This window comes from Xenopus laevis, chromosome 2L (assembly GCF_017654675.1).
Source record: "Xenopus laevis strain J_2021 chromosome 2L, Xenopus_laevis_v10.1, whole genome shotgun sequence".
NCBI lineage: Eukaryota > Metazoa > Chordata > Amphibia > Anura > Pipidae > Xenopus > Xenopus laevis.
The window spans coordinates 92,592,231-92,604,943 of record NC_054373.1 but is presented as its reverse complement, the minus strand read 5'-3'; the positions used below and the strand labels follow the sequence as shown (position 1 = coordinate 92,604,943).

The following is a 12,713-nucleotide window of genomic DNA, read 5'->3' as shown; positions in this document are numbered from 1 at the left end:
AGAATTGATTATAGTTTTAAAGTTTATTTTCATGAGATGAAAATAAAAGTTCCCCTTTAAAGGAGAACTAAAACCACCTTGCTAATTAAAAACCCCTATCCTCCATAGTCCCCCCTTCCAGCTCGCCCCAGCACAGGTGTTAACATCCCTCCAAAAGCTTGTAATTACCCCTCGTTGCAGAGTGACAGGGGACACCTTCAGCGCTTTGGAAATCTTCGGTAAGTAAGCGATGTATCGGCGAATGCACAGTTGGTGCAGTGTTCCACTTCTTGATAACTGCAAATGCACCGAAAATTACCGAAGTGCCGGAAGAAGACCCGAAGATTACCGAGGCGCCTGAAGATGGCTCCTGTAAGCTCTCTCACTCTGCAACGAGGGGTAATTACCGGCTTAGGGGCATTTACTTGTGTTAACACCTGTGCTGGGGGGGAGCGGCTATGGAGGGAAGGGGTTTTTATTAGCAAGAGTGTTTAGTTCTCCTTTAAGGAAATAAGCCCTTTGCTTAAACATAGATAAGCAAAATGTAAAGCTATGACCTTTAAATGTGAGCCAGGTAGTCCTGAATCCTAATTATTTATGTTGTTCTATTTATTTATTGTATTCATATGTTTATACTTTTCTCCCATGTGGCTGCAATAATGTCTGGCTACTAATTATTTTATAAATGGAACGAGCATTGATGACAATGGTAACTAAACCTCACAGTGTTTTACTGCGGACCATGGCCCTTATAGAATGTAAAATGCACAATGCTCTACTGTGATATTAAACACATTAAAGGGGTAGTTCACCTTTGAGATAACTTTTTATATGATCTAGAGAGTGATATTCTGAGATAATTTGCCATTTGTTTTCATTTTTTATTATTGAAGGTTTTTGAGTTATTTTAGCTTTTTATTCAGCAGCTCTTCAATTTGATCTGGTAACTAGGGTCCAAATTACCCTAGCAACCATGCATTGATTTGAATAAGATGCTGGAATATGAATAGGAGAGACCTGAATTTTTTTTTAGAAGGGATCAGCAACGCCCATTTGAAAGCTGCAGAGATTCAGAAGAAAAAGGCAAATAACTATAAAAAATAAACAATGAAACCCAATTGAAAAGTTGCTTAGAACTGATCATTCGATAACATACTAAAGTTTACCTTAAAGGTGACCCACCCCTTTAATACATGCATTCAATTGCTTAAGTGGAAAAGATGTTGAAGAGAAACTATGTTGTAGATATACACCTCCCTAAACACAAACAAATGCCATATATATTTCATGCGTTAAAAACAATATAACCAGTGACAACACAATGGGGCCTATCAGGGCCACCATAAGGGGGGAGAGTTGTAGGGGGCCCGAGGGTAAGGGGGGATCGGCCACGACACACTTACTTGATTTGCCGGGCCCCCATCTTTCTGAGAGCTGCTGACTTCGGGAAGGCATGGACGTTTAAGGTGCCCTGGCCACCAATTTTCTTATAATGGGGGGGGGGGGTCTGGCCACCAATTTGTATATCTCATGTGGGGTCCTAGCCAGGGCCGCCATCAGGGGGGGACAGGGGGGAGAGTTGTAGGGGGCCCGAGGGTAAGAGGGGCCCGGCCACAACACACTTACTTGATTAGCCTTAAAGGTGACCCACCCCTTTAATACATGCATTCAATTGCTTAAGTTGAAAAGATGTTGAAGAGAAACTATTTTGTAGATATACACCTCCCTACATACAAACAAATGCCATATATATTTCATGCGTTAAAAACACCATACGTGGGGTCCTAGCCACCAATAATTTTTAATGGGGGGGCCCTGACCACCAATATCTTTTCATTTTTATTAACATGTGGAAACCCTATCCAACAATATTTTTTTGTTTTTTTACTGTGTGGTGGGGGGCGGACCTGTGGCGTGTGGAGGGCGGACCTGTAGGTGGGGCTTGGGGTGGGCGCAGCCCAGGGGGCCCAGGAAATTTTGTCGTTTCTGATTGCGGTCCTGGGTCCTATAAACAAAATAGAGCAAGATTTGTACCTAAGCAGTAACTCATAGCAACCCATCAGCACTCTGATTGGCTGCTGTGGGTTGTTCTCCAGGTGCAAATCTGCCCTGCCCAGTCTGGACTTAAAACCTTGCAATCAAGTTGTCAGATGTTAATACCTACAGGGCTGGTCAACAGAGCAGAAGATCATACAGTAGGCTGTTTTTCTGTACAACACTTACCATTAGGCTCCTCAGGCTCACTTTCAATTTCTTCTTCTGGGGGGGCTTGTGGAGGAGGAGGAGGTGGCACTTTCTTATCTCTCTCTGCTTTTGCATTTCTTTCCTCTTCAGAATAATACTCGTCTTCTGAGAGATTTGCCAAACTTTCATCCATTTCGCGATACTCCACCTTAAATAAAACATATCCAAAAGCAACAGCAAATAAATGGAAACTGCTACAATTTTATTATTTGAATTTGCATCGCTCAAAAGGGCTGTTTAGTTTTCTGATGCTTTAAAGACACAGTCTATATAATTCTTAAAGATCCTAATGGTTCAAGGGCAGAACTGCCTTCCCCCTGCTATAATGAAAAATGCCAGCGCCAATGCACTTGCGGCACTTAGATTTCTGAAGTCGCCTCATGAGAAAACTTAGAGCGACTTCGGAAATCGAAGCACCGCGAGTGCATTGGCGCTGGCGTTTTCTCAATATAGCAGGCGGAGGGCAGTTCGGGGAGATTGTCACCCCGATTCTGCCCGTGTGCTAACGCCCTGAAGGCTCAGACATATTAGAAGGATCTCCAATCTCCTTTTGCCTCATTTGGCTAATGTCACACGTCATATTCTCTCCCAGCTGACAAAAATCTGATCTGATAGACATAAAAGACAAATGATCCCCATCTGTAGAAGTATGCTCAACACAGATAATAGTGGGTCCGGATGCACATGCCGCAGGGGGGTGTGCGGGCTGCGCACGTTCCTGGTAGGCGCTAGGACACAGACGGCCTAGGGGCTCCAAAAAAGAATATACGGCCCAGGTCCCATCTGTGCCAGCCTTTGCTATAAATGATAATGTGAAACATCTGATCCACTCTGGGTTCATGAAAACAAAAATAAGCGCAAATCTGATGGTCTGTGCTCACACAAGGCAGTTTACGACCTAAAAACACTCAAGTGTGAATTTGCTGACTAGTCAAGGTTTACATAAAGTGCAGATCACAGAAAATGAGTGGTTTTCTATAGAAAAAAAATGCCATGTTAGTCTAAAGTCAAATTTTAAATTTTTTAAGATAAGTAATTCACGCCTGCTGCCTCTCATATGATTAAAACACAACTGCCTAATAGCACCTACCGATAAAACCATACAGTCCCAATTTTGACAGCTCAACCCGCAGTCCCCGAAATTAGAGTCCTGTGCGACCCGACCCATACCCGCAACCCGGACCCCCATTCTTACCCGTTTGGAACCGCTACCCGACCCTACCCGCAAGTACCTTTCCCGCAACCCGGACCCGCTGATCATCAAGAATCTGGAAGTGCCGTCATTGTAAACCGGAAGTGACGTCATCGGAAGTTGCCGTGACCAGAAAAAAGGAGTAAATAACGCTATTAAGAAGACCCGTGGCCCGACCCGCAAACCAGTGTCTTTACACACACCCAGAACTTCTCCCCTCAACCCGCAAGGTACTGCAGATTTTTGTGGGTAACCTGCGGGTACCCGACCCGCTGCAGGACTAACTGAAATGTCCCAACTTTCTCTTTGATCTCCTGCACTGAACAGCAAGAAAAAGATACAGATTCTAAAACTTAATTAGCTTTTGGCAGACAGCCCAGAATATTTGGCAAATGAGCTTAGATACTTTTGTAACAATTTAACATAGGCAAAGAAACAATTGTAACTGTTTTAGATAAGCCAGGAAACTGTGACTTGTAGCTTAAAGGGCAATTGACTTTCCATTAGAAAAACTGTAATAACACATAAAAACCACAGAAATGTGTTCAAACTTTCATAACCTGCCAAATTTTGTAAAATGAACATGGTAATTAGGTGGCATTGTAAAAATTTGCTGCGCTAATCGCAGCAAATTTCTTTGTGCCTCTTTCGATTTCCAAAATGTTGCGAGGTATGCAAAATGCCACTTAAACTTGCACACTAAAAGATTTTCATGTGGCAATTAACTGAATCTACAAACTAAGTTTGTACTTGCCCAGCTTACTCCACTTGGGTCACTAGCTCTGATCCTGGAGCCAATTAGAGGTCCAGTTCATTGATAAGGTCTGAAAAGTTAATCTGCCGAAGTCTCATTTTCAACCAGGGGACCATCAGATGAGGTCATTAACAGGAGCCGCATATCATCTTGATTTCCTGCTGTTCCAATCATTCTGGTTATAAGCCTGAACAACTGGAACAGATAGGTGACCATACCATACATGGCCTTTGCACGGTATCCATTTGTTTTCCCATGTGGAATCGTAAAGAGGTGGTTCACCATTAACAACATTCAGTATGCTATAGAATGACCAATTCTAATAAACTCTTCAATTAGTCATTATTTATTTTTTATAGTTTTTAATTATTTGTCTTTTTCTTCGGATTCTTTACAGCTTTCAAATGGGGGTCACTGACCCCATTAAAAATACAAATGCTCTGTAAGGCTACAAATGTATTGGTATTGCTACTTTTATGATTTATCTTTCTATTCAGGCCTCTCCTATTCATATTCCAATCTCTAATTCAAATCAGTGCATGGTTGTTAGGGTAATTAGGACCCTAGCAGCCAAAATTGCAAACTCATGAATACAAATGAGTTCATGGATACAAAGATAACTTTTAGTGATTTTTTTATTTTTTGTGGTTCTTGAGTTATTTATCTTTGTATCCATGGACTCATTTGTTCATTTGATGAACTATTGCTTTAAAGGAGATCCAGGTTAAGAAAAACACCAATTAATTTCAAATCATTTTTTTGTGCAACAACAATCATTTCTATGAGTCCCAAACAAAGAACTTAGGGAAATGTAATGCCAACTCAACAGAACCATTTTTTAGGCCAGTGTCATGAAATAAAGATTTATTGTTGGCAAAAATTATTCCTAGCCACTGCTTATTTTTCAGACATTTAAGACCTTAATTACATTCATTTATCAGACACATTTTAGTTGATTGCCAAATGTTATTATAGGCTAATGGAAAACAATGTGTACAGTATACAGCTTCTGTATATATTCTATCTGGGGTTATTCCCTTTGCAGAAAGCACAAGGATATTTATTATATTTGCAACACATTGATAGGATGTTAGAGAAGTAATGTAGGTTCTCGCAAAGCAATTTGCAAGTAGCCTAGAGTAATAAGTCTGCTACAAAGAGGGGAAGAAAACAATTTTTTTTTACTTTCTGCATGTCAAGGCATATTGGAGTGGAGAGCCAAGGCAATCACTGGCATCAGCAATGATCCCGGTGTGCCTTGTTTTTGTACATCACTATTAGCCTAGAGTCTTCATTTGTAGTCGGGTTCACAGTGCAGTACAAGTAGATAGGGATGCACATATCCCAGAAGACTCAAAAACATCTATAAGTTATTTGCAGGTACAAAAGGAAATGGAAATGTGCCAGGAATTCACCTTATAGGAGAAGGAAAGGTTACAACTAAGTAAGCCTTATCAGAAAGGTCCATCTAAATATACCAGTAAACCCCCAAAGTAATGCTGCTCTGAGTCCCCTGTCAAAAGAAACACTGCATTTCTTTCCTTCTATTGTGTACACATGGGCTTCTGTATCAGACTTCCTGCCTTCAGCTTAAACCTCATTGCCCTGGGCAAGAGCATGCTCAGTTTGCTCCTCTCCCACCACCCCTCCCTTCTCTACTGTAATCTGAGCCCAGAGCAGGGAGAGACTCAGGCAGGAAGTGATGTCACACCATGTTAATACTGCAGCTCCTATCCTAAACAAACAGAGAGTTTCTAGAGCTTTTTACTCCGGTATGGTAAAACATTCTACAGAATAAATATAGCATTCTCGCTTGCACTATTGCAGCTAATCTATTGGCAATAAAATACCTCCGTAGCTTTCCTTCTCCTTTAAGTGCTCCTTGAGCTGTCAAAGGCACCAAATAATCATTATAGCTACAGTATTTAGATATTATTTGAAATGCCATCTATTCACAATACAAGTAAGAGTTGGAGCCTTTGTTATATAATTTGGCCTTTTCTAATGGACTCTTTGTTTGCAGGAGCAGATGGCTGACAAGAACCTCCTCTTTACTGCTGTTTACAACTGGAGTTACTTACACAACAAAGAATTAGAACATATGTTGCATGAATAAAGGGGTGTTCAAGACTGTTGAAGCAGCAGTCCATTTAGCTACAGATTTGAAATAGGGCTGTAATGATACTAAACAGATAAATGCCAGCAGAAGGGGAAGCTGCACATGAACGCAAGACTCCTAGACTTTCATCATATAAAGGGTTGTTTTTCCCTATAAAAAGGCTTATAAGTTGAGTTATACTAAAATGGTAATGACATGCAAAGATGCCTGGAGCACATGTGCAAGACTGAATAAAAAATACTTTCAAGGTACACATCTGGCTCGGGTCATCCCATATTAAATGCCCTCCCCCAGCCCATATAAAAAAGTAAAAATGGCTTAAAGGGCAACTGTTGGGTAAAAATGTTATCCCCAACCAAAAGTGCGGGCTAATAGAGCCCACATTCTGGTTGGGGATAACAGTAGTTTTTTTTTTTTTTAGTTTTTGAAGAAATAAAAAAAAAGCCCCCCACCAGCGTTATGTTACCCGCACCAGGAGGGAGCTCCCGGTGCCAGCAGCCATGTCCGTTCACTTGCATGTGCATAACGCTCATGTGACATCACGCGCATAATGAGCAATTTGGGGCAGCTTTTCATTATGCGCAAGCGAGTGACCGATAATTCCAAACCAGAATGCGGGCTCTATTAGCCCGCACCTTTGGTTGGGAATAACATTTTTTCCCAACAGTTACCCTTTAATTCACAGTTTTCTTCCTTTGTCACGGTTGCTGCAAAAGGACGGATTTATCAAAATCTAATAATTCTTATTTTTCCCTCACAAGTGAGAACCACTACCTTGTGTTTGATCTTGCACATTTCCTATTACAGGTATGGGAACCTTTATCCGGAAACACGTTAACCAGAAAGCTCCTTATTACAGAAAGACTGTCTCCATTTTATTCAAATCAAGATTTTTTTAAAATGATTTTCTTTTTCTCTGTAATAATAAAACAGTATCTTGTACTTGATCCAAACTGAGATATAATGAATTCTTATTGGAGGTAAAACAATTCTATTTTGTCTAATAAATGTTTACATGATATTCTAGTAGACTCAAGGTATGGAGATTCAAATTATGGATATATCTGCTATCCGGAAAACCCCAATGGATAACAGGTCCCATATCTGTATTTGTATCAATTTCCATGCCTCCTCACCACCCCAAAAAATGTTCTTGTGGATGTGGTCATCATAGGCTTCTACTGAATGGATTTACTAACCCAAAAAAAGAATTCTCAAGACCATCCAGGGATGATTATTAGTGATAATTATTTAACCAAAGTGTTTATCCTGGTGTACCCTTTGTACAGAATGGGTTTCGTCACCTCAGCAAGAAAACTGATTATCACAGAACAATCTGTATAAAAATTGAATTTTGGGAAAGACGGAGCTATGGGGGACGTATGGACCTTTGACAAACCTGTCCTGCATGCAAAATAAAATGGATCAGACCAATCTGTTCTTGACTTTGGTACAAGTGTCCCATTAATGAGGATTACAGAACCCATAATCCTGCCCAGCAACTGGCACAAAGTGAAGCACACATGAAAGTTTGGAGCACATATCCTAACTGAATTGCATACCTGTAACTTACAGCCCCTTTATATTACTCTACAACAGTGATCCCCAACCAGTAGTTCATGAGCAACATGTTGCTCTCCAACCCCTTGGATGTTGCTGTCAGTATCCTCAAAGCAGGCGCTTATTTTTAAATTCCAGGCTTGGAGTTTTATTTGCATAAAAAACTAAGTATAGTGCCAAGCAGAGCCTCTTGTAGACTGCCGGTCCACATAGGGGCTCTCAAATAACCAATCACAGCCCATAATAGGCACTTTTTCATGCATGTGTTGCTCCCCAACTCTTAACATTTGAATGTGGCTCACGGGTAAAAAATGTTGGGGACCCCTGCTCTACACGCTATCTGACCCCAATACTAAACTGGTCTTTAGTGCTCACAGCACAATTATTTTCCACACAGAGGCATAAAATGCTATGAAAATATACTGCATTAACAAGGAACTAACCACAACAGTGCCAGACTAATTAGCAGCCATACACCAAAATAAATTCATCTTAGACTTAACAATAATAATGCTACACCATCTTTAATGTTTAACACAGTATACACTTCGGTGTACTCGCGCTGCTTTAACATTTGCATATAATCTTTTACTTATGCCCCAAATATACAAAAGAAGTTCTGTTCCTAGGAAGGAGCAATGGGGGGTGACAATCAAAGTCCTGGTCATTGGGATGGGGTGACAGTGGGGAAAAAAAAATAAAACAAATAATACTGCACCCAAACACTGCTGATTTTAGTAGGCATATTTTGGTAGCAGCAGAATGAGCTTATATAATGAGATGTATACAGTACGTTGGCACACAAAGCACTGCACACGGTAGAGCAGAAAGCAGTGAATGCCCAGTGGCAGCATGCTTGCCACTGGGTACTCCTTTTTAGCCACAGGAAAGCATTGCTTGCCACCATATGCCAATTTACAACAGATACACTAAAACCACTCTCAAATGAGGCAAGAAATTGCTCCTTTACACAGAGACCATTCCCAATCCACAAGAGGGAAATCATAAAAGAAAATTGCCCAGCATTGTGTGCCCCTCCCCCCAGCTATTGTTGAACTTTAATTCGCCTGATTCTGGCTGGCAGGGGATGCTGGGAGTAAAAACTGAAGCACAGCAGGAGGCCTGCACTACTGAACGAGAAGTATATCCATGGGAACTAGAGTCACTATCTCAGCAATATGTAAATACAGGAAGCCCTGACGCCTCTCACAAACCTTTGCCCTCTTCCTGCGGCTGGTCCTCCGGCCCTCAGGGGTCTCCGGCAGCCCCCCTTCCCCGCCCGCCATGATACTAGGAGCAGAGGAGGCTCCATGCTCTGTCCCAGGGGAGGCCCTCTCCTTCTTCCTTGGAGTCCTCTCTAGGCCAGTCCCTGTGTCCGGCGAAGCCATGATCCCTGAAGAAGAAGACGATGAGGAGGAGGATGAAGAAGAGGAAGAAGCAGGGAGCTGCGGGTCGCTACCGTTCTCACCACCCCCACTGGTTTCGGACTTCTTAGTAGTGAGCATCAGCCTGGAATATGTGGGGGCGTGGCCTCAAAGAAAGGTAAAGAGGCGGGCCGAATATCCAGAAGGAGCAACAGGAGTAGTAGGGACACGTTCCACGTACCGGCGGCAGAAGCTTTGTGTACTGGCGGTAAGCACGAGCCCCAGCGCTTCTACGCGCGCCCCTGCTGCACAAGCTTGGAAGACGAGAACGCGCAACAATGTTAAACCCCACCTCTCTTCATTGCTATTGGCCTATTTCTTATTCATATAACTCCTCCCCTCTGGATCCCTGTGTTGGGTTTGTGAGCTTCATTGTCTATCGGCTATTGGACTTCCCTGTTCAGGTCTTTTCGCTTACTCTTGGCCACACAAGCGCTTCATTTGTATCGTAACTCAATACGAACTGCATTTCCCGTATAATCCTTCCGTACTGCCGCTTTGCGCAAGTGAAAACCTCCGTTTGCGTTTTTTAACGCAAGTTTTGACATTCTTGTATGTCTAGATCTGTGGTTTTTGCCTGGCGTTATTCTGATTTCTTGATCAAACTATAAGATTTGTTCTTGGACGTTTGGGCTGAAAGAGACTTTTGCCTTAGGGAAAGCATACTTCAGCCAATTAGCCAGTATTGAGGTGAGCCTTTACCTGCGCTACCAGGCCCGGACTGGCAATCTGTGGGTTCTGGCAAATGCCAGAGGGGCTGCTATAAGGTCCCATAGAAAGTCACTATTTAGTGGGCTGGTGGGGGCTGCTTGGTCCTCTATGTTGGCAGTTTGGGCCTCTGTGTTCCTGAAATGCCAGGGCCTATTTTAATTCTCAGTCCAGACATGTGCGCTACATATTGTTTTTAGGCTTTCCTTGCCCTTTAAAGTTTTCTGCAGAAAAAATCATATTCAATCCTTTTTTTATCAAATGGTGATTGCTAACATACACTCATTGAAAGTTGTTTAGACCCTTGAAGGTAACCTGACCACCAAGCCAATCATTCTTACTTCTGTGTGGGCTGGACAGACAGAAGAGCTTGGGACATGTATGCACCAATCGTAAAAAGTTGCAGGTAAAATTTAGGCCCTGTGTAAAATGTATAATGAAGCAGTAGAATTTTTAATGAATCAGATGAAAGTTGAGTGTAGGACTGGCAAGAGCATATATATATATTATATAGTGAATAAAGTACCCCCTCTTGTAAAATATAAGGATATTACAAGTTACCGAGGAGTTTCATGACCATATAAAAGCACGAGGCCGGAGGCCGAGTGTTTTTATACAGGTCATGGAACTCCGAGGTAGCTTCTAATATCCTCATATTTTACAACTGGGGGTACTTTATTTATTATAATACACAAATTTCATTGAGTCATGTGACAGAAATGACATCAGAACTCACCGTTTATAAGGATATAATTTACAGGATATTCATGGCTTTTGTGTATTATATAGATATACAATGGGTTTATTAGCATTACCATCCCTAAAAGCTGTACTAATTGGGGATCGGTGTGCATTCATTCGCAGCCGCCTGAGGCGAGCAGCTCAGCTCGCCTCATTGGCAGAACGCTCCTGCGCAGACGTAATGTCTGGTCTTTTCCCAACATAAGATAACCCACATGGGCATGTTATTAAAAATAAACCACGTGTGTGGTAATATAATGTTGTATAGCGAAACGTCTGCCTGTTTGTGGATGAAGGAAGGAATCACCTCATATATCTGCACGAAGAGCAATTGGGACAACAAAGGCACCCTGGCTTCTAGGTTTCTTTTGATAACAATCCAAACCCCGCAGATTAGTACCCCCCTTTAAAACAAATCATGGAAGGTTCTGGGACTGCCCGCTGTAGATCAGTATCTGCCCAAATATTTTTCAAATACTCTTTTTACATTTGCCCAATGTTTTAGTACATTCATTGTACTTAGTACTAAAGATTAATCCAGTCTGCTTCAAAAGGACCCGCACTCCAAAATCAGTGAACCATCATATTTTATTGTTCATTCCTGTGCATCCAACGTTTCGGCCCACATTAGGGGCCTTTATCAAGGAAAAAGTACAAGTGAATAAGTGATTATTCATATACACCTAGCCCTTCCCAGTTCCAAAAATGAAGTTAAATATGACATCATACATGCACAAATTGCACACAATTAGCTGTTAGTGATAGAAAACGTAATTCAGCATTTAGACAGCAATATCGATTCTCACCACAAGATGTCAATGCTGAGTTAATATTCATTAGAGAAGAAGTCCTTTCAGAAAAATCCATCCATGTGCAACCTGTAAATTTATACAAATTACGTACTCGAATCAACTGAAAAGGATAAGTATTTGTTATTAACTGTTATTTTATAGTAAGGTTTTATATTTAAATATTGCGGTTTCATTTTTATATTTTTTTGTTTGTTTTGGGTGCTAAATAGCAACGTTTGGTGTGCTAGTGTGCTTACAGCAAGTTTGTAACTAATTTGGTTAAAGTGTGCTTCAAAAGCAGACCAGGCTCCTTGCAGCCCCGGGTTCAAGCTGTACCCCCTGCCAGGACAAATGCTGCATGAATCCAATGAAAACAGCAGCACTCCGGTATTATTGGCAAAAGTGAAAAACTTTACTTAAAATGCCTTAGGCAACGTTTCAGGCTACGCAGGCCCTTTGTCAAGCCATTAATTAACAGTGTCCACATGTGCTTAAATACCCAAAACAAGGAGGAGTCACAATCTCTCACCTCCATTACCCATAGTTCACAGTAAAATGTTTCAGTGCCAAAGATAATTGTATATCTCCTATTATACTAATATGTTATCCAACATACTAAGTGACTCATGTTTATACAATGTTGCAAAAAAGTGAGTTATTTAATAACAAGTGATGTGTTTATAAAAAACAGTATCTTTAAAAACATTTAAACAGAATATGAAACATATGTATCAAGGACAGGAAGCCTTACTTTACTTTGTATCTATATTAGATTTCTTGAGTTTACTTATCTGGCTCCAATGCTGAATTCAGGGGACAAGTACCCCAGAATTACTTGGAATTTGGAGCTCCCATATCTTTAAATCTCACTGTCCTAGAACATAATAAAAATAGAGATAAAACAATTATTTTACAACAGTTATTTTAAATCTATAAATACAGACACATGTTAAACACAAGCACAGTAGCAAAGTTATTTACAAGCACGTACTCATATAAACAACATAGGTGTATATTCTTTATTCAGACCACCTGGTGATAGAGTGCCCAGTGTATTAATCCAACGCATCTCTAATTTCTTCAGAATTTGATGCCTATCACCACCACGTCTCAGTGGCTCCACATTATCAATAACCTGATATCATAGTTGTGAAAGTGTATGTTTCTTTTCATGAAAATGTGCGGGTATCGTTAACTGCAA

The 12,713-nt window shown here is 41.1% G+C and overlaps 1 protein-coding gene across 1 annotated transcript in view; it reads right to left on the bottom strand.

The window, feature by feature from the left end:
* The window catches only part of kdm1a.L (lysine (K)-specific demethylase 1A L homeolog), a 34,520-nt gene extending 24,944 nt beyond the window's left edge, over positions 1–9,576 (bottom strand). The window contains exons 1-2 of the mRNA XM_018246765.2: positions 9,063–9,576; positions 2,203–2,371 (exon numbers count right to left, since the gene is read on the bottom strand). Coding sequence (XP_018102254.1) covers positions 2,203–2,371; positions 9,063–9,353 — 460 coding nt within the window. The 5' untranslated portion in view covers positions 9,354–9,576. The remainder of the gene's footprint in view (positions 1–2,202; positions 2,372–9,062) is intronic.
* Positions 9,577–12,713: the final 3,137 nt, after the last annotated feature.